The 24293-nt window shown below is 39.1% G+C and overlaps 1 protein-coding gene across 2 annotated transcripts in view; it reads right to left on the reverse strand.

Annotated features, from left to right (window-relative positions):
* The window catches only part of rxfp2a (relaxin family peptide receptor 2a), a 39822-nt gene extending 15767 nt beyond the window's left edge, over positions 1-24055 (reverse strand). For both annotated transcript variants that reach the window (XM_030745515.1, XM_030745514.1), the window contains exons 1-9: positions 23927-24055; positions 23670-23792; positions 14998-15141; positions 11244-11327; positions 10606-10711; positions 7015-7086; positions 6687-6758; positions 6185-6256; positions 5554-5625 (exon numbers count right to left, since the gene is read on the reverse strand). In XM_030745515.1, coding sequence (XP_030601375.1) covers positions 5554-5625; positions 6185-6256; positions 6687-6758; positions 7015-7086; positions 10606-10711; positions 11244-11327; positions 14998-15141; positions 23670-23724 — 677 coding nt within the window. In that variant the 5' untranslated portion in view covers positions 23725-23792; positions 23927-24055. The remainder of the gene's footprint in view (positions 1-5553; positions 5626-6184; positions 6257-6686; positions 6759-7014; positions 7087-10605; positions 10712-11243; positions 11328-14997; positions 15142-23669; positions 23793-23926) is intronic.
* Positions 24056-24293: the final 238 nt, after the last annotated feature.

Raw genomic sequence — 24293 nt, forward strand, 5'->3', positions numbered from 1 at the left:
CCGCTTGGCAACTCAAAGCTTCGGCTCCCTCCACAGATTTTCTATGGGAGTGAGGTCCGGAGAATGGCTAGGCCATTCCATGACCTTAATGTGCTTCGTCTTTAGCCCTTCCTTTGTTGGCTTGGTGGTATATTTTGGGTCGCTGTCATGCTGGAAGCCCCATCCATGACCCCTCTTTAGTGTTCTAGTTGAAAGAAGGAGGTTCTTGTCCAAGATTTATGGTACATGGGTCTGTCCATTAGTCCCTAAAAAACCTGATTCTCTGCACAGGTGTGCTCAAATATTTAATTCACAGAATGACATGCAAATCAGTTTAGATGTTTTTTTATATAATGTGTTTTTTTTTGTCTGGATTTCTGATAATATTCTGTCTCTCTCCATGAAACTAAAAAATGAGAAACTGTTAGTTTCTTTGTAAGTAAGCAAAGTTACAAATTCAGCCTGGGATTAAATAACGATTTCCCCCACTGTACATGCATTTGTAATGAAAGCGATTCACATGTCATATACCTGACTCATATCATGTTAATATCTTACTTTGTTTTACAGCCTGCCTCCCTGCCCTGTTAAAATAACAGAGAGGCAGGCTGTTAATTTGCTATCAGTGTCTGGAAATAAAGTTAGTACATACATTATAATATCACACAGGGAGTTTATCTTTTTATATTATAAAGAATAAATAAATAAAAAACGAAAGAGGGAGTTAAAACAGGGAGTTTATCTAACTTAAAGATAGCTTTAATTTAATAAAAACAATTATTGCCTCCTATCAAACTGTGTTCCTGGAACTTTTAAATACATTTTAAACCAAAGGTTAACATAACTGCATGTACAAAAGAATGTCCACCCAAGAGCCTTTTAATATAAGGTCAAATTTTGAACTTAAATCTAGAGATAATCAGAAATTCTGAGGATTTTGAAACATCTAACACCAGAAGTTATGACAATTAAAGGAAAAATCATTCAAGATTCTGCACGATTTCTAGGGTGACAATCAAACCGATTGTGGCACCGACCCTGTTACCTCCTTTGTACAAAGGTCCAGCTCCTTTGCTCTGATCACACACAGGTGCATTTATTAGACTTTTTAACTGAATGACCCTGTGTCCATTGCTCACCTGCTATAAAAACAACTTCCAAAGCACGATCAGACCAGCAGCTCCCACCTCATCAGAAGATACACATCAAGCTTTGTTCACTAAGAGAAAACTAATGCAAGCCTCTCATTACTCATTCAAAAGGTCTCTAGCAGACAAGTTGTGGTTTAAATCAGTTCTCAGATGCTTTGGGTGGGCTAAGACGTATCTGCATTTCACAGCGGATGCCTTGAAAACTGTTTTCTGATGAATCCAAGTGTGTGGTTTCTGTCAGTAATAGAAGTATGAGCTGTACAAGACAGGGAATGACATGGAAATGCACCAAGCCCACAATTAAATGATGTGGTAGGAATATTCAAGTGTAGGGGTGTTTTGCCAATTCCGGAGTTGGACAGTGGTACTGAAGTCTGACCGGTGAGAAGTAGCCGTCCATTCTTCAAAGATAGGCTATATGCATACGGAGTGACATTGGCTTACAACTGCAGTACCAAACAATAATAAAATAATTGTACCAAATCATTCACCATAATTTTCTCTTTTTCAGGTGTCTGCTGATTCCGATCTGAACAAAACTGAAAAGTCTGAAAATCAAAATCAAAAAGCCTTTACTTTAAATAAAAAAAAAAAAGTCTGGCAATGAAGCCAACTGTATAAATAATTTTTTTTGCTTATGTGGTAAAATGCTTTCATACAGTGACATTGTCACTGTTTGCTTATGAATTATGGCACAGGCAGACCTCAACTCTGAAACAGTTTCCATATCAAAACAATGCTTGATATTTTGGGTGGCAACACTTCAGCAAGCAGCAAGAGCAAAGGACTCTGATTCCAAAGCTGAACAGAGACTCAAATGAGAGACACATGGTCATTCCCGTCTAAGAGTCACTCCTTGGAGGTACAAACACTCTTTGAAGAGGCAGACAGAGTGAGAACCCATTTACAAGGCTTTTATGTCTGAAGCGTAAACTTTAAAAGGACATTTCGTGAGAAGGATACCTGTTGTGGGTGGATTTTAAGAAAACATGCAGAGAATGAGTCGAGCAGGGACGGCTCAGACTGACAGGTGTGAAACAGACTGCAGAACAAAACCACATTCTTAGTATCGTGTAAAGAGCAGCAGCCAGGGTTGATCGAGGTCAGGTCTACGAATCAAAGTGAACAGAGAAGCAGGAAGTAATAGCAAGAAAATGATGGGAGGAAAATGGATAAACAGAGACTGAGCATTACCTGATGCTAATTAATTCACTGTTTTAAGACTTTACCTTCTGAGACCGTGCATCCTTATATGGGGACATTACATTTAGGCTTTTCTGCACCTTATACTTTTCTCAATAAAGATTAAGCCAGGAGTGGGCCTTAATGCGCAGTAGTTAAACTACTATCAGCTGTCCTAAAGTTGGCTTAGTTAATCAGAAGTATGTGTCGTGGTCCTGGATCTCAGACTCAGGGTTCTGAGCTTTTGGACTTTTACGTTCTTGTTTGTTTCTTAGTTTGGGTATAATCTGTACTTCTTTAGCCTTCGGAGTCTTTAGTTCTTAGTTCCAGTTTCTGTTTGTATTAGAGGTTGTTTGTCCTCTTGTTTGTAGTGTTTCATGCCAAGTTTATTTATATAGTTCCTTGCTTAGTTGTTTCTCACTTCCTGGTTTAGCTTGGTAGTTATTTGTCCCCTGTGTCTTCTGTGTTAACTTTGACTCATCTTGTCTTGCTGATGTGATTGTCTTCAGCTGTGACTTGTTTAACTTCTGTTTCCACTTATCCTGATTACGTTATGTGTATGTAAATTCTCCTGCCCGTTTCTTTGTCATGGCGCCTGTTGAATCTTCCGTGTGCTCAACTGAAGAATTTGGATTTCATTTTGATTCTGCTACCAGCCGTCATAAAGGATTTCCCTGCTGTTCAGTCAATTTGCCTCATGAGTCTGCATTTAGATCCTTAAACCAGCATTATGACAGTATGGTGTCCCAAGGCCTGTACTATGAAGCTAGGGTTTTGGTTTACCTGGGTTACTTCATGGTTAACCCTGGGTTTTCTCTACTATCCACTTCTTACTGGGGTAAATGGCCATGGTAACTTATACAGCATACAGAGATCAATAAGTATGAAATCACTGCCTACTGACCAATCAGCATCACAATTTCTGGACTTTTATCTCTTGGACCTCTGAGGGGAGAGCAGGAGGATCTAAAGTGTTTCCCTGAAGAGCATCAGTAATAAATATAGATTCTTATATGCAACTTTATTCCTTGATTTCATTTATTTATTTTCTGTTGGCAGCAAACTATTTTACAACAACTTTATTATTCTATAAGTGTTATGATCCTCAACAAATTTGTACGTAGACTAAGCTTATGTTTGAATTCTGTTGATAAATTTAACCTTTACTCTCAAACCTCTAAACACCCCTAAACTAAAACTGTGGGAGCAGATCACATTCCAAGATTAGTTTAAAATCATCTGGAAGCGACATGTTTTCACTGATTCTTTTATTTACGGCATGTTTTAAGAACAGGGCATTTTATATGTGCATCTTCTTAAGTCGTACCTCACTAAAACTAGTCAATAAAGCACAAAGTGTGTGCTTCCTTGTCATGGAAATGTGCGGAAATGTGCTAGTATCACATCTTCTAAAACATACAGTAGAACACACGCCAAGAATATCTGTTCAATCAATCAAATTAATTTCACTTAAATCTGCTGAGACACTGAAGCGATTTCCACGTTTTCTTTATCAGGCTGTGCGACAGTCACCTCGAATGTTGAAATGCATTCAGCTGAAGGCTTCAGAGCTCTAATGTGCTGCTCTTACCTCACAAATAAACAGTAGCACTGAGAGAGCACTCAGCGATTAAAATGAACTGAAATTAAATTGTATATTTTATTGCTCTCTGTGCACTAAATCACCAGATTAATGATTTGTTGCAGCATTCATCTTTTGTCCTTTTCACAGCACTGCTACATTTTACTGGTATATTTTTAAGTAGTTTTCTTAATAGATTTGTAATCACCATTTGATAATGTGATAAAGCAGGTGGCACTCATAAGGATCATTTCTTGTAGAAGAAGATCTTTTAGACTGGTCAAATGCTGCCAAGACCACCCCACTTATGTGAACACACAGTGAAAAGCCCTGGGTCAACTAAGTGAGCTGATAACCAGCTTGTGTGACCATTTATCCTGATCGCCAGTGATCGTATTATCGGCCCTGGTGTAAGCCAAAATGACAACAGCTGGATTAGGCCTCCTGCTGTTGGTATGTTGGCCTGAGAGTAGCATTCATAAAAACCCCAAATGGAAATCTAATGGAAAATCAGAGGCAAAGGCAAAAATTAATTCAAGGCTAATAAAACAAATTGTCAAGCCATCAAATTGTTGTTGATAATCAAAACCACATTACTTCTACTGAGCAAAAAAAAGAAAAAAGAAAAAGAGGGGAATCCATTTGTCAGTAAATTTGGTGCAAATGAAAATGTAACCACAAGTTTAATATCTTCATTATCATCACTATTAGTTTTATATTTGATATTATTTTGAAAAAACAATTCTTAGAGGCAAACCTTCTGTGGGAGAACCTTATGTCAGTTAAAGTGAGTGCAGTTGTGGAGCAGCAAAATTTAAAAAAGTAAAAAAGAAAAACTAATGACTCCAATGACTGGGTGTAGCAACAGAGCACATGCAACCTCTGGATGTTAAACCACGTTCACCCTGAAAGTTTCCAGATGGCAAAGATCACAAAGAGATCAGAAGTGCAGTGGAATTAATGGCTTTACATTTATCTGACCGACGTCTGAGGGACACAAACCACACGAATACGAAGCTGAACGTGTATCCTGGAAGGATTAAGCTTAAGCTTGAGTTTAGTCCTACTTTAACTCCGATCCTTCCTCTTGCAAAAAGCCTAATTGAGAACAGACTAAATCTTGGAGTATTTAAAGATAAGTCAGTTCAAATCACTTTGAGCTGAAACAGTTCAAATGGGCCTTTCAGTCTGGGACTTCGTCCATAGCCTGAGCCTTGTTATTTTAATGGCTGTTATTTTACTGTTGTCTGTGTAAAGGACTTGTTCAGGTCCTGTTTATATACAGTACATCTGAATTATGGTTCATAAAATAAAGACTGTCATCCATGCAGTAACCCCTTTAATAAATAGCTAAACATTGAGCAAAAATGAAAGATTTTTGATTTCTTCTGCAATAAATAGAAGCATACATATTAATGAGTGATATATATTCAAAGCGTTCCACTAAACAACTTTTGTAAGTTGATGAATGGCATATAAAACACAGCTGAGTACCAACGCTGCAGAGTGCTTTCAGGTTTGCAAGAGTTTAAGGACTTTTGGTTTTCTTGCTATCGAATTGTAGATAAAGTGATGAACTCAGAGGAGACTGAGATTAAAAAATCAAAGCCAAGTCAGAATGAATACATAAGATTTAAAAGGAAACAAAACGCAACTCACAGATACATGAGTGACTGGAGCCCAATGAAGGTGTCCTGGGACAAGCTGCTTAGCGGGTTATGATCCAACATCCTGACGTGAAAAACAAGATTATCCAGTCATTTGACTGCTTAATCATATTAAACAAAACATTTTGGCATTTTCCCTTCATTGCGAAGATTCAGACTCTGGTGATTACGATTTCTTTAGATAAGTGTTACTACTTGGCCCCAATATGACAAAAAAAAAGCAGATTTTCAGTATTACACAGCAGCAACATTAACTCTTCTGTTTTAAAGAGAACAGATATAAAGTACTTAGGAATTTAGGAAAGTAAAAGGAACTACTTGACTCAAATAGGATTTCATGGGTAAAATAAAGCTCAATCCACACATCTGTGCACCATTTAAACTTGTTATTGTTGCACTGCTTCCACTTCTGCACTCTGCTGTTTAAATAAATCATTTTATGGCCATGTAGAGGATTTGTTTCCAACTTATGGATGAAATGGACAGTTTCTGTATCTCAAACGTTAAATTTAAAAGCAAAATAAGTGTGTGTGTGTGTGTGTGTGTGTGTGTGTGTGTGTGTGTGTGTGTGTGTGTGTGTGTGTGTGTGTGTGTGTGTGTGTGTGTGCGCACGCGTCACTTACAGCCACTCTAATTGATTCAGATCCCTGAACACACCAGGGCTGAGGAAGGAGATTAAGTTCTCACTGAGAAACCTGAGAGAAAGCATGAAATCATGGAAGGTTGGTCATAAAATGCAGAACTATAATGACTACATTTGCAAGTAACAAAATATAGCCGGGGTACAATAACAGGATGATTAACAGATTTTTTGGTCAGATGAAAATTGAATTGATCTTAGAAAATGTGAACAAATGGTGGCGTTTATTTCCACAAATTGTATTTTTTTGACATTTCATTAACTAAGCACAGAAATTGTGGCCTGCAAAAAGCACCCTGCTTTTTTTTTTTCTTTTCACTACGGTTCTCAAATTTTATGCAACTATGCAAACACAGTTTTGCACAGTCCAACAGACTCCACAGAAAAAGCCCAGAGTCAAACTCAAACACAAAAGAGGCGTGAAGGAAAACAAAAATTTCCGCATTCTCTTCAGCAGACATAAATGAGCTGAGCAGGATACTTACAGCCTTTTTAGATTGTGCAGACCGCTGAAGGCATGTTTAGATACAAGCTGGAGGCTGTTGTTCTGCAGAAACCTGAGAACAGAATAAAAAAAATAAATGCTCTTTTATCTGAAACTGTGTGAGGCAAAGGAATTGTTAAAAAGAAACTTTAACAGGCCCTTGGATTCAATGTAAAAAGCTTTTTCCAGCTGTCAGAGAAATATTGTTGTCATACTATATCCCATGATTATGAAGAAATTTCACTTTAGACTCCTTTTGTCCACATCACTACCTGAGGGACAATACACGGGGACAAACAGATAAAAGCACACAGCATGAAAATACTCACAGTCTCTCCAGGGCAGAGTATTCTGAGAAAACAAAATCGGATAAGACTCGGATCTCGTTGCTCCTCAGTGACCTGTAACACAACCCGTGATACGGCGCTGTTAGCAACACAAACATAGGTTTTGCATAAAGAGTTAAAGAGAACGAGAGCGAAAGAGGAACGATGAAGTGTCTGACACATAATGTGGAATAAAGCATCACACAAACCCAGGATTGGCTTGTTGAGTATTTTTGCAATTAAGTAGTTTCAACAATAATAATAATATGCAAATAATAATAAATAAAAATAATGTAAATAAAATTTTGGGTGTGTTGTGTATTTTAAACCACAGCTGGTTCAATCATTGGTGGAGCAAAAGAAAAAAGTTGTATACATGTACACAAACAGCCTAATGGATATGATAAACAAGATAACACAGTGATAACACAGCTGTACTATCTTTAGAAATAATAATGATACTAAATATTCTGAGGGAAATGAAGATAAATCTAGCACCGCTCTTTAATAATTAATCATTGTGAGCTCAGATTCATATGGCACTTTTTCAAATGACGCTTACACGCTTACAAAGACTAAATGAGCAGCGAAAAGGAAACGATTAAAAGAATTCCAAGAAACACAAAAGGCCTATAAAATGTCCCGTGGTAACAGCCGGAGTTAGATAACTATACTCTTGATTGTGTTTGCTCAGTAAATCTAAGGTTGGGCTGAAGTCTTTATATTGTCAGCTTCAAATGGAGGTCCAAATTAGAGTCCTGTGAAATGCTAAGTTTCAAAGAAGAGTTGTTGAGGAGGCAGAATGGTTTATAGCTCAGATGCAGTTCTGGGAATTATTCAGAGCTATAAATGTGTTTTGCTGTGTACTACTAAAACTGATTCCCTTGAATCGTGAATTAGCTGTGAACAACAGCCTTTGTTTGGAAAGCTGAGTTCAACCTGTTCAGACCTGTTGAATCAAGAAATCACTTAAATAGAATCTGCCTGACAAAGTGAAGCAGATTAAAAGAGCTGAGAAACAAAGCCACTGACATCACTCAGTCTGGGAAGGGTTGCAAAGCCATTTCTAAGGTTTTGGGACTCCAGAGAACTACCGTGAGAGCCATTATCCACAAATGGTTAAAATTTGGAATGGTGGTGAACCTTCCCAGGAGTTGCTGACATATCAAAATTACTCCAAGACAGCACTGATGACTCACCCAGGAGGTCACAAAAGAACCCTGAAGAGCATCAAAGAACTGCAGGCCTCACTCGGCTCAGTTAAGGTCAGAGTTCATGATTCAACAATAAGAAAGAGACTGGATAAAAATGGCATCCATGGGAGAGTTCCAAGGAGAAAACCACTGCTGACCAAAAAGAACACAAAGGCTCCTCTCACATTTCCAAAAAAACCACCTTGATGATCCCCGAGACTTTTGGGAAAATATTCTGTGGAGTGATGAGACAGAAGCTGAAGGTCTGAGTCCCGTTACATCATAAAACTAACATAAAAAGAACATCATAGCAACAGTCAAACATGGTGGTGGTAGTGTGATGGTCTGGGGCTGCTTTGCTGCTTCAGCACGACTTGCTGTGATTGATGGAACCGTGAATTCTGCTTTCTACCAGAAAATCCTGAAGGAGAATGTCTGACCATCAGTTTGTGTCCGGAAGCTCAAACTCACTTGGATTATGCAGCAGGACAAAGATCCAAAACACACCAGTAGGTCCACCTCTGAATGTCAGATGGAACAATCAGTTATTAGATTTAGTGAGTTACTTTTTCACACGTGCCAGGTGGGTTTGAATGATTTAGTTTCCCTTCCCAGGTATCTTTACACACACACACACACACACACACACACACACACACACACACACACACACACACACACACACACACACACACACACACACACAGAAATACGACTTAATCACCAAGACAAATGGTAAAACTGGAACCTGTGAAGCTCAAACGAAGGTAACCCTGCGGCACCTCAGTGCCTTTGAGTAGTCATAAGACTGCTAGAAGAAGAAGAAACAGCCTTTATTGTCCCACAGAGGGGAAATTTTGCTAATCTTATTTTGATGTGTAAAACCTGTAAACACTTTTAATATATCTCGTGAAAAACAGCAGTTGATCAGCACATCACATGTGCTGATCAACTGCTGTTTGCTTCTTTGTTTTTTTTATATGAGACCTTATTAACTGTAGGATTTGATTATGCCTGCTCATTATGCCTGCTTATTATGCCTTATTAGCTTATGCATGTGACTGTGAAGAAGAAAACAGAAAATGTAGGCGCTCACAAGATTATATGTGCTGCATATTTTGCACAAGAAAGGGAAACTACACAGTTCTTTAAAGAGATGCCTCAGTTAAATTTAAATACTCAATGACTAATAAAAGACAGAATAACAGGGAAGTTTGAATTTAAAAGAGCTTTAACAGTAAAAAAAAAAAATGTAGGTAGAATTAGATTACTGAAAATCATGTCCTGGTTTTCACAGGATTTTAAACTGTGCTTCAGTATTTTTATATAAATCGCAAATCTCAAGTGCCTCAAAGATCATCAGTAAAGGAAAACGAGAACAAAGAGCACCCGAATGTTAATTTCCAGCTAGTGCAAACACAGAGAAAGCTGCTGATTTTTGACATTGTGTAGGTGTTCATCACTAGATGATGAAGAGGAAACTTTAAACAATATAGGAAGGCTGTTTACTGATGATGGCAAACTGTAATGATCTACAGTGAAAGTTCATTGTTTAGAGGACTACTCCACCACAGTAGCATCTTTAAACAAGGCTTAATAATTGAGGTTTAACTGATATTGATGGAAATTAATGAATATAAAATTCTGTAAAAATATCCGACAAGCATTTTAGAGCTCTGACACAGAGAAGCTGCTCAGATAGTTCAACACATTTTAATTATTCAGCTTGTAAACAGTTGATGCTGCAGTTGAGCAACAGGGTCTCAAACTAAAGTAGGTTCACAAAAAAACCCCCAAAGTGAGACAGATCAATATTTGTGTGTGTGTGTGTGTGTGTGTGTGTGTGTGTGTGTGTGTGTGTGTGTGTGTGTGTGTGTGTGTGTGTGTGTGTGTGTGTGTGTGTGTGTTTTAAATCACATAATTAGTTTTATACTCAAAAGATAGAATGACAAAAGCAAAGTTAAAGAAATAGTGATCTGAGTGACACGCAAAGTAGAGCCAAGCAAAGGTTTTTCTCCCCTAACTCAGTATTTATGGGCTGGACCGAGACTCCAACCCTGTAAACTTCTGTGACTGCACGCTGTAAGGTTGTGGGGGTGTGATGATGTAATTTGTCCACAGACAGACAAACATATAAACTGCCTGTTGTTGTTCTTGGTGTGTACATGTCTCCAGGGCCATATTTTGCTATAATGACCCCCCACCCCCCAAAACACACACACACACACACATACACACACTCACACACACACACACAAAGTTATGCGGCTTGGTTGTTACCAGCCACACCGTTAGAGCTGGTAACAACCTCACCGTGAAAATAAAATAAAATAAAATAAATACATCCAGTAGACCCTCGATGAGGGCTGTGTCAGAGAGCTTGGAGTCAGAGGACACTTACAGCCAGGTAACATTTGGTGAGAGCGACGGAACATCCTGCAGGCTGACCTCCACACACTCAACATCTGTCTGTATGCAATCACAGCTCTCTGGAAACTCCTGCAACACTGCAAGCACACACACACACACACACACACACACACACACTGCATTATGGGCTTTTCTTCAGAGGTTGTAAATGAATCAGTGAGCTCTGTGCGGGATCCAGCTGTAGGTCTACTGGTATCATTATTAATGGAGTGATTTGAGGTATCAGAATCTGTTCATTGCTGTGGATTCATATTTGGTCATTCAACTTCTTGTTCTCTCAGTCACATTATCCACATTATTTGCTCGCTGACATCAAAAGCTGATCATATTTTTCATATCATATCACATCGCTCACTAACACTTACAAACCATTGTGTGATGTCTCTGATAAATATTTGAAAACACACATGCAGACACAATGTGTGATAATCTCCAGAGCTTGAAAAAGAGGACTGGACTTCTTTAAGTTTGATGAAGGTGTTGCACCGCTCATCCGATGGGAGGTGGAAAAAAAAGTCCAGTCGCCTTTTTCAAGCTCCTGAGACTACCTTGACCTGGATGACTGAGAACCTGCACAGACAATGTGTAATAATCCACAGACACACTTACAACACTCATTGAGGAAGCGCTGGTCCACAGGACTGGCTTTCTGGAGTGCGCGGCCAAAAAGATCTGCCCATCCAATGTTGTCCCCTGCCAAAACCAAACAAACAGCAATAGTTATCTGTAGCCTGCAGACATGCAAAAATCATGCAGTGAAAATCACTTGACTGGTAATGAAAGTACAGAAGAGACTTAATAAATTAAAATCATCTGCACATGGGTATTATGGTACTTTCAGCTGCTCCCTTATTGTAAAATATCTCATCACAGTGGATGGATCCACGTGGTTGATTTGGCACAGACACCAGATGCCCTTCCCGATGCAATCCAGGCTCAGGCCCGGCACTAGATGTACACTAGGTCTTGACCCCCGATGCTGGGTTTGTGTCTCTTCCCAGTCCCAAATCAGGGATCTTTTGCATGTAAGGCGGTTTGTGTTAACCACCTCATCATAGAGCCACTACCAGAACACAAGCATCATATTATGCCAAATAACCTGACACATCCTTGGATCATTAAAAACATTTTAAAAGCATCCCTGTTGCTATACTGGAGACTTTAAGTGAACGCAGACCAGAAGCGGCCTTGAAGAATTAATGCTGATGAGGTGCAGAAGTGGTGGAGCAATATTTTCAGTTTTATGGAACTGAGCTACTTTGTGGAGCTATTTTATCCTGGATTGTTCTGAAAATAAACTCTAAAGGCTTATATACCATAGCTGAGCTAGCTATAGTGCAAAAACAAAACGTGTCTGTTAGGATGCTTCTCTGTTAGATTGTAAACTATGCCCATCATTATTACAGTGTTGTCCAAAAGTCTTAAGCCTCCCCTCATTTTTTAAAAAATATTTTGCTTCTTAAGCAATAATTCTCCAGGTTTTCTGAAGGGCTTTCAATTTTTCTCTTTGGACATTGGTTACGTTTTCATCTATTTTCAGTCTGGTCCTTGTACCTGACCATTTTCCAAGGATTGCTTGTTAGTTAAATAGAATCTTTCGGCACTTTGTTACTAGCAGCTTGTCACAGTGTGCCCTTAGTAATTTTGAATAAATTGGATAAGTGGCGGACAAAAGAAGAAGTGTCAGGCATAAAAAAAAATCTACAGCAGATGAACAGTCATGTCTTTCAGAAACAGTAGAAGCCTCAACACAAATACTCTCAGTGGAACGGGGCTGTAGAGAAGCTGAGGTATGCAACATTATCAGAGTAGAATTTTTAGATATCTGTAGTTTTCTGGCAACTTTAATCCCCACATTTTAATCTACAAATATCTCTACTTTTTACTCCTTATATGTTCAAAACAGGCTCCTTACTTTAAACGCCCTTGAGGGAAGTTTTTATTTCCCAGCACTGCTCACCTTCAGTTATTAAATGGGTTTGAGCTGAAATACCACATAAAGGATAATCTTATCAGTATATCCATTATTTATTGCATACAAAGAGGCAAAAACATATAATTTATGCATCATTCAAAATGATCAGGAACAGCGGTTTTGGTGCTGATGTCCATAAGGTGCAGTTTTTCAGCTTCTAGCTGGGGCTACACGAGAAGAGCGAGCATAGAGAGGGTAATGATTTTTAGTGGCGAATAATTTCAAATGCAACATTTCCAATTTCTCAAATATCTGCAAACACACAAACGTTTTGTATGCAGTTTATACAGAGGAAGTCAGGAGAGAGGTGCAACAGTGAGTATCTGCAGCCATCTGTAAAACAGGGTGGAGGCTCTGTCATGGCTTGGACTGCATTTTATCCAGTGGTGCTGGAGATCTGCACACTGCCTGCTCAGTAAAAGCAAACCTGGATAGAAAAACACTCAATGGGATGCTATTCCTGAAGAAATTACAAGAAAGCTTCACTAAGCGAGTTCAGGCTGTGTAAAAGAATAAAGGCAATCATATCAAATATTGATTTTTTAACTCTGTTGTTGCCTTCTACACTGTATTTCCACGCACGTGGTTCAATAAACTGCTGCACCCATTTTCCTAACAAAATATGACGAAGAAGCTGAAGATCATAAAGAGCATAAAGTGAGCTTTTCTACTTCAGTCCTTGTTGTCGTTATGGCAGTGTTGCATAGCGTGCTGGTGAGGCAGGCAAGGAGAATGCAGAAGTAACATAACGCAGTGGGTTTCTGTTAGCTAGCACGCCATCGTAGACTGAAACTAACTTGTGCTCCTTCTCGACCTGGGTGATGAGAAAAGTATGCTGTGCAGAAATGAAAGTGTTTCTAAAAAGGTTTGAAATGATTAATGCTGGCCTTTAAAAAAAATACTCGAGCATGTTTACTGCAGGACTAATACCATAATGAGCATCCTAGTGAGCGTTTGCAAAATACTTACAAACACATCGGCATTTTAATTGACAATGACGGACAAATATTTGCATGGCGTAGCAAATCTTGACTCCTAATTAGAAGAAATAGATTTTTCTCAGTGGTTGCGGTAACATTTAAAGTATCCTTTTACACAACAGAGGTAATATCCAGCAGATGATGAGCCTGGTCTTGAATGATAATTTGAAACAGAACTTGGCAAAAACAATGTTTCATTTGGAAAATTAGACTTGGCTCAAGTACTTTAATCTTCTTCTAATGTTCTGGAGGTTATTAATGTTACTCTGTCTTCATGCCCATGCCCTGCCAGTTGATTCACAGTTGCAGGAAGACTGTCATGAGAAGTATAATCCAGTGGCGATTACTCCAGGAATCCTGAAAGGTTGCAGGAAAGCGAGGCTCCATTGGGTCTGGAGACCCACAGAAGGATGAAAAAAACTCTTCCTTTGTTTAAGGAGTATGTCACCCTTAATTATCACTGTATAATAAACAGAAGCCAGCACTTGCACATATCATGGGCTACTTCACTGCTGCATTATGACACTCAGTGGCAGTGGGTCAGTGACATCAGGATATAATGCCATGGTCATGGTCAGAAATATGCACATGAGGACTCTGGCATTGCTCCGGTCCTGCTGCATGGTTGATGCCCTTCTACAGCCCTGTCCAACTCTTCTTGTGTAACAGCCGGTCTTCTGGAATCTCCTCCACACTCTTGAGACTGTGCTGGGAGACATTTTCATGCAAGCATTCTTGCAACTGCACATATGGATGTGCCATCTTGGAGGAGCTGAACTACCTGTGAAAACTTAATGGGGTGCAGGTTGTGCGATCAGTAGTCACACGGACACTAGCAAAAAAGCAAAGCTAGAGAAAAATCAGGGATACAGAGAGAGCAATGGTCTGTGGCACCTGCCCTCTTTCATTTGCACCAAAGCAGTAAAATGTGTTCAAAGTGGTTTCTGCTTCCTTGTACATATTGTGTTTATTAATACGTGTTATATGTAGAACTCAATAGTGTGGATGCATCTGTGAAATCCACACTTGTGGTGAGAGAAATATTTTTTAGCTTTCTGCGTTTGGCTTATGCCAAATGAGTCTTTTTAAGATGTTCACTGACTTAGATGCACAAAATAAAAATTTCCCTCCCAGCGATCAGTGAAAAGGGTAAGCTGATAAGTGAAAGTGTAATATGAGGTGCTTTAACCTACATAAATATCTAGTTTCAGTAACCTGTGAGATTGGCAGAAACCTTTATGAGTGAGACTGCATTGAGCTCGTTTAGGAAATGAAACCTCAACAATAACTTGTGTTTTTAAAAACATAAATCATTATTTTTATCACTTTTTTTTTTTTGGCTTGGTCACCTGAAACACTCCCTGAGGCCATTTTGTTTACCCCCACTGTTATAGACACACACACTTACCACACTGCCTCTCATCAGCTCCATTTGGACAGTCTTTGTGTCCGTTACACTGCAAAGCCTGAGGGAGGCACTCGCTCATGTTTCCACACGGGAACTGACCAAGAGGGCATCTAGCCTCTCCTTCCACCATGCTGGTCTCCAGAGCTGAGGGACAGAGAGAGGAAAACAAAAGGACGAGTGAATCCATCCAAGTGCTTCTCCAACAATGTCAAAATTTGATCTTTGAAAATAAGCGATAAAAATTAGCTTAACATTAATTTTCCACTCTGCATAATCTGACATACACACTGATACCTGTGAGACTGACAAGCACAGCTCATGTAGCTCAGGGCAAAAATTTAGGGTGCAGCTCAAAATATTTTTCACTATTGATTGAAAATGCCTGATTTATTCAAGTGGATTAAAGAAAACTCACAACTCACACATTTTTCTCTTAATATCTGTGTACTTTTTAAAATCATACATAGTAAGTAAGTAACCTAATACTGTAAAAACAATCCAAAACACTCCTTAATGAATCTTTCAAAGATGTCTCTGAGAGTTTAACTAGACTGAATAATTCAAATATCTGCCATTACTGTTACTGTGTTTTACTGTGTCCCACACATAAAAACCACTGTGCCTGAGCAGAGAATTCATTTATGTCACAGTCTTGTGAGTCACCCACATAAGTTTTTAGTTAGCAGAAAGTACTATAAAACAAACCAGAAAGAAATCCCTCTTTTATTTGCTGCCAGTAGAAATGAAGCATGTATTACTAAATACAGACCTTTTCCTCGCATCTAATGAAAACATTCAGTTCTTTAAGTGCTTTTTTCTTCATTAGTTTCACCAGTAATCTAATACAAATATACAGTGTCCTCAGTGGCTTTTTCTATTGTTTTCAAGTATTATGGGAAAAATATTTGTTGCAGATTTGTTGGCTGCACATCCATGATGTGAATCTCTTGTTCCACCACATCCCAAAGGTGCTCTGTTGGATTGAAATCTGCTGGTTGTGGAGTGCAGTGAACTCATTGTCATGTTCCAGAAACCAGTTTGAGATGATTTGACCTTTGAGAAATGGCAAATTATTCTGCTGCTATCAGAAGATGGGTACACTGTGGTCATAAATGGATGGACACGGTCAGCAACAACACACAGGTGGGCTGTGGAGTTTAAAACAACCCCCACATCATTACACTACCAGCGGCCTGAACCTTGATACAAAGCAGGCTCGATCCATGCTTTCATGTTGTTTATGCCAAATTCTGATTCAACCATCTGAATGTTGCAGCAGCAACGGAGGCTCATCAGACCAGCCAACTTTTCCAGTCTTCTGTTGTCCAATTTTGGTGAGCCTGTGCAAATTAGAGCCTCTTTTTCCTGTTCTTAACTGAGTAGTCAGAGATGCTATTCTGCATATCTTGGTTTTAACAAGTGTTTTTTTTTTTTTTTTATACTTTTCTATCAGCTTGAAGCAATCTGGCCATGCGCCCCTGACCTCTGACATTAACAAGACTCCAGAGAACTGCCGCTCACTGGATAGCTTCTGTGTTTCAGACCGTTCTCTGTAAACCCCGGAGATGGTTGTGTGGGAAAATTCCAGCGGGTTGTTCTGAAATACTCACACCAACACCAACAGCTATGCCATGTTCAGAGTCACTTCAATCACCTTTCTGCCTCGTTGTCTTGACCAGTTCCACATGCTTAAATGTACTGAAATGCTGACATGTGATGTGGGAGAAGACTGTTAAGCCCAACTAAGTAAATTCACACATAAATATAATTTACAATAATGCCTTCATTTAGTTCTACAGTGACAGCTTTACATCAGAGCTGTCAGATTTCATACATTTGCTCATCATACTCATGGAATTTATTTAGGTCTGACACTAACACTGTTAAAATGCTTAACAAGCAAAATTAACAGCAGGACAGGAATTAAATGAGCTGCAGAAGCAGCATCTGCTCCATCAGACTGTGTAAAATCTGTGTAAAACAACAATCAACAGTGGACATGAGGGGCTGTATAATTATGCAACACTTACTGAGAATATTTAAGCAAGCCAAAGCGTCACCGTGTTCATGCTGCTCATAATCAGGAATCAAACTGTTAAAAAACTAAATACGTTTTAAAATGAATGAGACAACATGTACGGGAAGTGAGAGCGCTCTTCTTTATCCTGATGTAATTTTCTAATTCAGTGTCATTATCTCACAAAAAATATGCAACATTTCAACCTGGAATAAATTATTTTTTTGGCTATGTTGCATATAATTATTAATTATCTTTTATTTCTGTTTTCAGTCACTACCAAGTCCTGAGAGACACATCTGGCTCTGTAAGCTGCTAAATGTTCCAGTATGTACACACACACACACACACACACACTAAGAGTATCTGTTATAGCTGCTTTAAAATGTACATTATAAAAAATTGTTTTTCTCGCGGACACATGGGAACATTTCAAAATCCCGTTCTTGGTTAATCAAAGCAGGTCTCTAAAAGTTTCAACATTTAAATCAAACACTTAAAAAAAAAACATGCGCTTCTGTGACTCACATTTTCATTCCTGAGCGACTTTTCATTACTCAGTGTAATTTTGTTTTGTTCTTTTCATACTGACTTCCATATAGAGGAACACAGCGGGAGTGAACAATAACCGTTTAAGCTGTCACGGCAGTGATCACAGTTCATCGAACATCTACAATACAAGAAGCACTCAGAGAGCGCAAACCTCCACCAAGGCAGCGCACTCTCTGAGCAGGATTCTTTTAAAAGACTAGTGCTGTATTTTCTATATATTCATTTTGTTTTCTTTGTTCTTTTTAAACGCACTTTAAGATGTTTGTAATAAGGATAGTGTGACAGGTGTTTACTCTGATTACACAAATGTTACGTAAGACTATGTAATGTATATGATAATAATAGGCATTGATTTGTAAATAACATGAATAACTTGAGCTCATTATATAATATTATACTACAGTATATTTCTGACTAACAGGCAGCTCATTCTCCCTCTCTTGACAAAACCTTCTTTAAAGATAGAACACATTTTGGGGGCAACTTGAAAGAAAGGCAGATGTGAAATGTAAAAGTGAGGTCAGAGGTCAAATGTGACAAGATATTTGGATGTAAACTATAATGTGATATTTATAACCCCATATACCAGTATCATTTCCTAAATGTTGCCAATACAAACAAAGGCAGGAGAATTTTAAGCAGAGATTTAAAGATTAAAGACATTTTATGAAAGTTTGACCGTATTTGACCTTGAAGAAGAGGTCAGAGGTCCAAAGTAAATGATATGATAATCCCCATATATCATTCCCTATATGCCTTTTTGTCAGTTTTGGACCAATAAATCATGAAGTTGACCTTGTAGACCTCGGTGGATGTAAGCCAAATTTTAATGAATTGTTAGCATGACCCCACTCTGCACCTCTGCACAGTTTTATCAGAATTCATTCAAAACATTTTGAGCTTTTGTGTTTACAGACAGAATCACACGCGCACACACACACACACACACACACGTGTGGAGGTAATAACCTTCGGTCCATGTCATGCATGAAAATGAACAGATTGAGTCCTCAGGACAAAGAAGCAGTGAGGTATTTGTTCAGTTTGAAATGTTTTCCTCATCAGGAATTTGAAAGGCCATCAAATTTTTAAAACAGCTCAGAAACATTTGGAATCTGTACGAATCATTTGTAATCTTATATGTTTGCCTTTTGAAATTATAGTCAAAATTAAACACTGATGAGGTACTTTTGCCTGCTCCCTTTTTTCTCGAGGGGTTGCCACAGCACATGTATCTGCATGTTTGATTTGGCACTGATTTTACACTGGATACCCTTCCTGATGCAACTCTCCCATTTATCTAGGCTTGGGACCAGCACTAGGGGTTCACTAGCTTATGACCCCCGAGGCAGAGTTTGTCTCTCCTCAAAGTCTCAAACTGAGGATCTTTTGTATATAAGACGAATGCATTAACTAGCCCCATATTAAACACTGATGGTGAAGTAAAAATGATGACGTTCACTCTGAAATTCTCTCACTGTTATCACAATACAGATGTAAACCCCCTGAAAACTAAATGAGTCAGTGTTATATTTTGCTTCCCGGTCATTGAGTCATCCTCCCAAAAACCTCTGTCAGTAGTCAGTAGCCGCCTCTTGCCTAGAATTATGCTTACCGGGGTTTCTCTGTTACTGCCTCTGGGCTCTGGAATTACAAATTATAAGAGAACTTCATGTTTGATATCCCTGCTTATCTGATTTTGGCTAAAATGCACCACATGTAAGACCCCAGTCACACAAACCTGGAGATTGGTTGGTAACCTACTGGCAACCACGAGGATGGTCACTAGGAAAAAGTGAATATTCCCTGACCAGTTGCGAGTGATTGCAGGAGGTTTCTGGCAGTCGCTAAAGTTTATTGACCTGTCATTAACTTCCTGGTAACCACTGGTTACAAGGGAAAAGTGATAATTCGCCAACCAGTTAGCAAATGGTTGCTGGAGGCTGCCTGCTGTTGCTAGGTGAAATTGTGCACAAAGAGGTATATGGTGTTGCACCAAACTTGTGATTGCATGAACAGATTGCCACGGTTGCCCATAGTTTGTGTGTGTTTGAGTTTGAGTGTGACACAAACCAGAAACAGAAACCTTTTTCCTTCAAAGTAAAAGTTGTGCCTCTTGGTGCAGAATCCTCTTTGCCACCGATTTCACAGCAACTTCTTAAAATAAAAATGTGGTTGTGACACCTTCTTTTCACGAATGCCTGCTTCAGTACGTCTAAACTGTTGCTGTTGTTGTGTCTTTTCAGATACTTTGGTCTGACAGTGAAAGAAAAACTCTCATGGGCACACATAGGAAAAATATTGCTCAAGGCTCAGAACCAAACCATGAACCATCTCAATCTGGCGCCTGAAATCCTGCAACAAACCAACCTGAAAAAAAATCCCAGCTGACATAGGGTGAGAGGCAGGGTACACCCTGTACAGGTCACCAGCCTGTCACAGGGCCAACACAGACAGACAGACAGCCAGTCACACTCGCATTCACACATATAGGCAATTTAGAGTGACCAATTAAACTAACCCCAGTATCTGCATGTCTTTGGACTGTGGCAGGAAACCCACACAGACATGGGGAGAACATGCAAACTCCACACAGAGAGGCCTTCTAGATGTCATTGTAACTGTGAGGCAGTAGTGCTAACCAGACCATAAAAAACTAATTTTATTATTAGCCAAAGATAAACTGAGTAAATACAAAATGCAGTTTTAAATAATGATTTCACTTATTAAGGGAAAAAAAGTTGTCCAAACCTACCTGCCCTGTGTGAAAAAATAATTGCTCCCTAAACTTAATAACTGGCTGTTCCACCCTTTGGCAGCAAGAACGGCAATGAAGCATTTGTGAGAACTGGCAAAGAGTCTTTCACATCACTGTGGAGGAATTTTAGTCCACTCTTCTTTGCAGAATTGTTTTAATTCAGTCACACTGGAGAGTTTTCCAGCATGAATGACCTGTTTAAGATCATTCCACAGTATCTCAATAATATTTAAGTCTGGACTTTGACTCGACCGCTCCAAAAACCTTCATTCTGTTTTTTTGAGCCATTCAGAGGTGGACCTGTTGGGGTGTTTCTGTCATTGTTCTGCTGCATAACTCAAGTGAGTTTGAGCTGCAGGGCAAGAACTGATAGTCGGACATTCTCTTTCAGGATTTTCTGGTAGAGAGCAGAATTCAGGATCCATCAATAACAGCAAGAAGCAGCAAAGCAGCCCCAGATGATCACACTACCACCACCATGTTTGACTGTTGCTCTGAGGTTCTTTTTATGAAATGCTGTTAGTTTTATGAAAATGTAACGGGGCTCAAACCTTCTGAAAAGTTCAACTTCTGTCTCATCAGTCCATAGAATATTTTCCCAAAAGTTTGGGGGATGTTCCAGATGTTTTTAGACAAATGTGAGAGGAGCCTTTGTGTTCTTTTTGGTCAGCAGTGGTTTCCTCCTTGGAACTCTCCCATGGATGCCATTTTTATCCAGTCTCTTTCTTATTGTTGAATCATGAACTCTGACCTTAACTGAGCCGAGTGAGGCCTGCAGTTCTTTAGATGCTCTTCAGGGTTCTTTTGTGACCTCCTGGATGAGTCGTTGATGCTCTCTTGGAGAAATTTGGTAGGCTGGTCATTCCTGGGAAGGTTCACCACTGTTGCAAGTTTTCTCCATTTGTGGATAACGGTTCTCACGGTGGTTCGCTGGAGTCCCAAAGCATTAGAAATGATAGATGTTGATAATTTTGCTTCTCAGCTGTTTCTTTAGATCGTGACATAATCTGTTGCTCTTTGAGATCTTTTAGCCGGCTTCACTTTGTCAGACAGGCTCTATTTAAGTGATTTCTTGATTCAGCAGGTCTGGCAGTAATCAGGCCTGAGTCTGGTTAATGAAACTGAACTCAGCTTTCCAGAAAAATGTGGTGTTAATACCAGTTAATTCATGTTTTCACAAGGGGGCAATTCCAGGTGCAGGTGGGTTTGGGCAGCTTTTTCCCCTTATTAAATAAATCATCCTTTAAAAACTGATGCAAAAAAACTAAGAAATCAGGAAGGGGGCAACTTTTTCATGGCACTGCATGTGGAAAAAATTAAAAGCTATTTAGCATTTTAATGGATTCTTTTAAGTTCATAGTCTTATTAAACAAAACGTTTTTGTTTTTGAAACCAGGACTTACTTTACCAAAATTCATGTAGCTTAATATAAGTCATCACTGTGTGCATCATATTTTAATTCATGTATGTCAGTATGACCTCTGAGAAAAGAAAATGCAGCACACTCCTGCTCTACACCCAGCTCCAAGTAAATTAGCTGTTTGGTGGGTGAATTACGGGTCACTTCCATCAGGCGGTCCATAAGCTGCTCCATTTTTGTGTATGACAAATGCAGAAAGAGAGATGCAAACTACTTCACTTGAAATGTAATTATTTTAAGATTGCGTGTCAAAGTTTCCACCTCCACCGAGACAATCATGGAAAAGAATCAGTCTACCGATGTCTCGAGAGTCTTCCTGTAACCATAAAGATAGATTTAATTTCACACCTCTGCCCGAGGCAGCGAGGAGTCGCAAATGGAGACTGCAGCGCAGAAATAATAAAAAGTGACATCATGCCTGCCTTGCTGCTGTCTTTTCACCTCAAGTGTATATATGCAGTAACCAATGGATAAATTATTAGCTTTAATATGCTTAAATGATGATGACTGCATTTTCATAAATTGTAATACAGATATTAACAAAGTCAAACAGCATAAAAATGAGCATGATGTTGAAATAAGCTGAGGAACCTCTGATTAATAAGGTTATGCTGACAGATCAATATAAGAATCTGTCAGCATACACTGATAAAACCTAAATGAGCCCAAAATACTGAAATGTAAAAATCATAATGAGCTTTACGGCTGGCTGAATTCTTGTTCTTGAATTATTGTCTGTAGTTGAACCTCTGTGATCTCACAACTGGAAACATCTGCGCTGCAGGTGAGCTTTCTCAAAAATATGAGGAATCATGCAACCTGTGCTGTTAGCAGTTTTCTGAATCTGTGGCTGCTTATTGATCAATGACTGAGCCGTAAACTCTAAAGCATTAAAGTGGTTCATTTAATAAACATGAATTAAATAAACTCTTCTATGTGAAATATTTAAATGCAGCTGAGACGTCCCGCAGTGTGGATGTGGTGTAGTCTCTTGTTTGATACGTACTGGCTCATGCATGCCTCTGCCACGATGTTATCTCTGTTCTTTATTAACTTCCCCCTTTAATTAAGAAAAATTATGGTGTAAAATCTATATAATTTCTTTCTTTTGATATTTGTAAATGGTGATTGTATACAGATGTGTTATAAGCAATAAAACTAAACATTAGCAGTTAATTGTGGTGAAATCCAGTCAGTATAACACAAACCAAGCAAAATCAAAGATCAGTGCTTTGGCTTGCATTTCACAGTAACGGTTTTCATTTCCCTTGCATTGAGAAATATATAGAAAAGCTCATGCAAAGAAACTTTTCTGAGGCAGTAGGAGGTGTGAAGGTGAGTGTCTTAGCCAGAGGCTGTGGAGGAAATGTAAACAGGCCTGCGGGGTGGCAGTTTTCCACCTTCAACATCAAATCACAGGACAGCATGGACGGTTTCACTTTGCAAGAGAATGAAGAAAGGTCTGCAAAATGTAAGATAATATCATCTATAATTATTTCATATTTACTACTGATTGATACAGCTTCCACAGTGGTCTCAGTCGGTTATTTAGAACTGTCCATAATGCAATTTCAGACCTAACAGTCCCCGAAGAGCATCCTGAATTCTAGCTTTTGTTTGTCTCCGGACTTTGGTGATATTCAAATGAACGCTCGCAGTCTGTTTCACGCTTTTTCAGGTGAAAAAGCGTGAAACAGACTGCGAGCGAGCAAGATAGTAATAACATGAGATCACCAGAAGACTTATGTGGCGGGTTCTGTGGAGCGCATGAATTAATTTTTGCAGTTAACACTGTAAATAATGGATATTCGTGTCCGTCTGACCTGCTGCGGCAGTTTGAACTAAAATGAAAAGTTTTAGAATACAATAAATAATATAAATTGCCTGTTGCATCTGTTAAAATGTTATGCGCCCTGTATCTTTACCTTTCATCTGAATGTGAGTCAGGTGGATGAGCAACATGATGACAGGTATATTCATCCTGAGGCTGTGAAGTTTTCCCACTCCCACGTCGCTCCGGCTGCGATGGCTCAGACCAAATTACGAACCTGCATTTCACCAGATAAGACAGGAGAAGTCCCAGTCCGATCAGTGTCTCAAAGCATATCCGACATTTGGCATTTAGAAAAAAAAAAAAAAAAAAAAAAAAAAAAGGCTTGGGATTATTAGGTTGAGCCTGTACCGTGCAAAGTTAAAGCGAGCTGGTGCTCAAATACATCCTCACACTACTCTGGACTTCCCGGAGCTCACTGAAGATCGCCCCTCTCTCCCAGTGGGTGGGCTTTATTGGGATGAAGATTAAGAGCCTCCCTAAAAGATCAAATATTCGTGTTTACGTGCAGATCTTCACCTTTGCCTTATTTAATATGCACGGCTGCAAATTAGCCCCACCCCCATGACGCAGCCTGCTCCCACTTAGCCTCACCTCTGACCTAACCTTTCACCAGAGGTTAAAATGATTAAAATAGGCCACGCAAGACTCAAGCCCAATGTCAAAATAAAATTAAGATACAACGTGACTCCATTGTAATGAATTGATTAAAAATGAA

Source organism: Archocentrus centrarchus, chromosome 14, assembly GCF_007364275.1.
Source record: "Archocentrus centrarchus isolate MPI-CPG fArcCen1 chromosome 14, fArcCen1, whole genome shotgun sequence".
NCBI classification, from domain to species: Eukaryota; Metazoa; Chordata; class Actinopteri; order Cichliformes; family Cichlidae; genus Archocentrus; species Archocentrus centrarchus.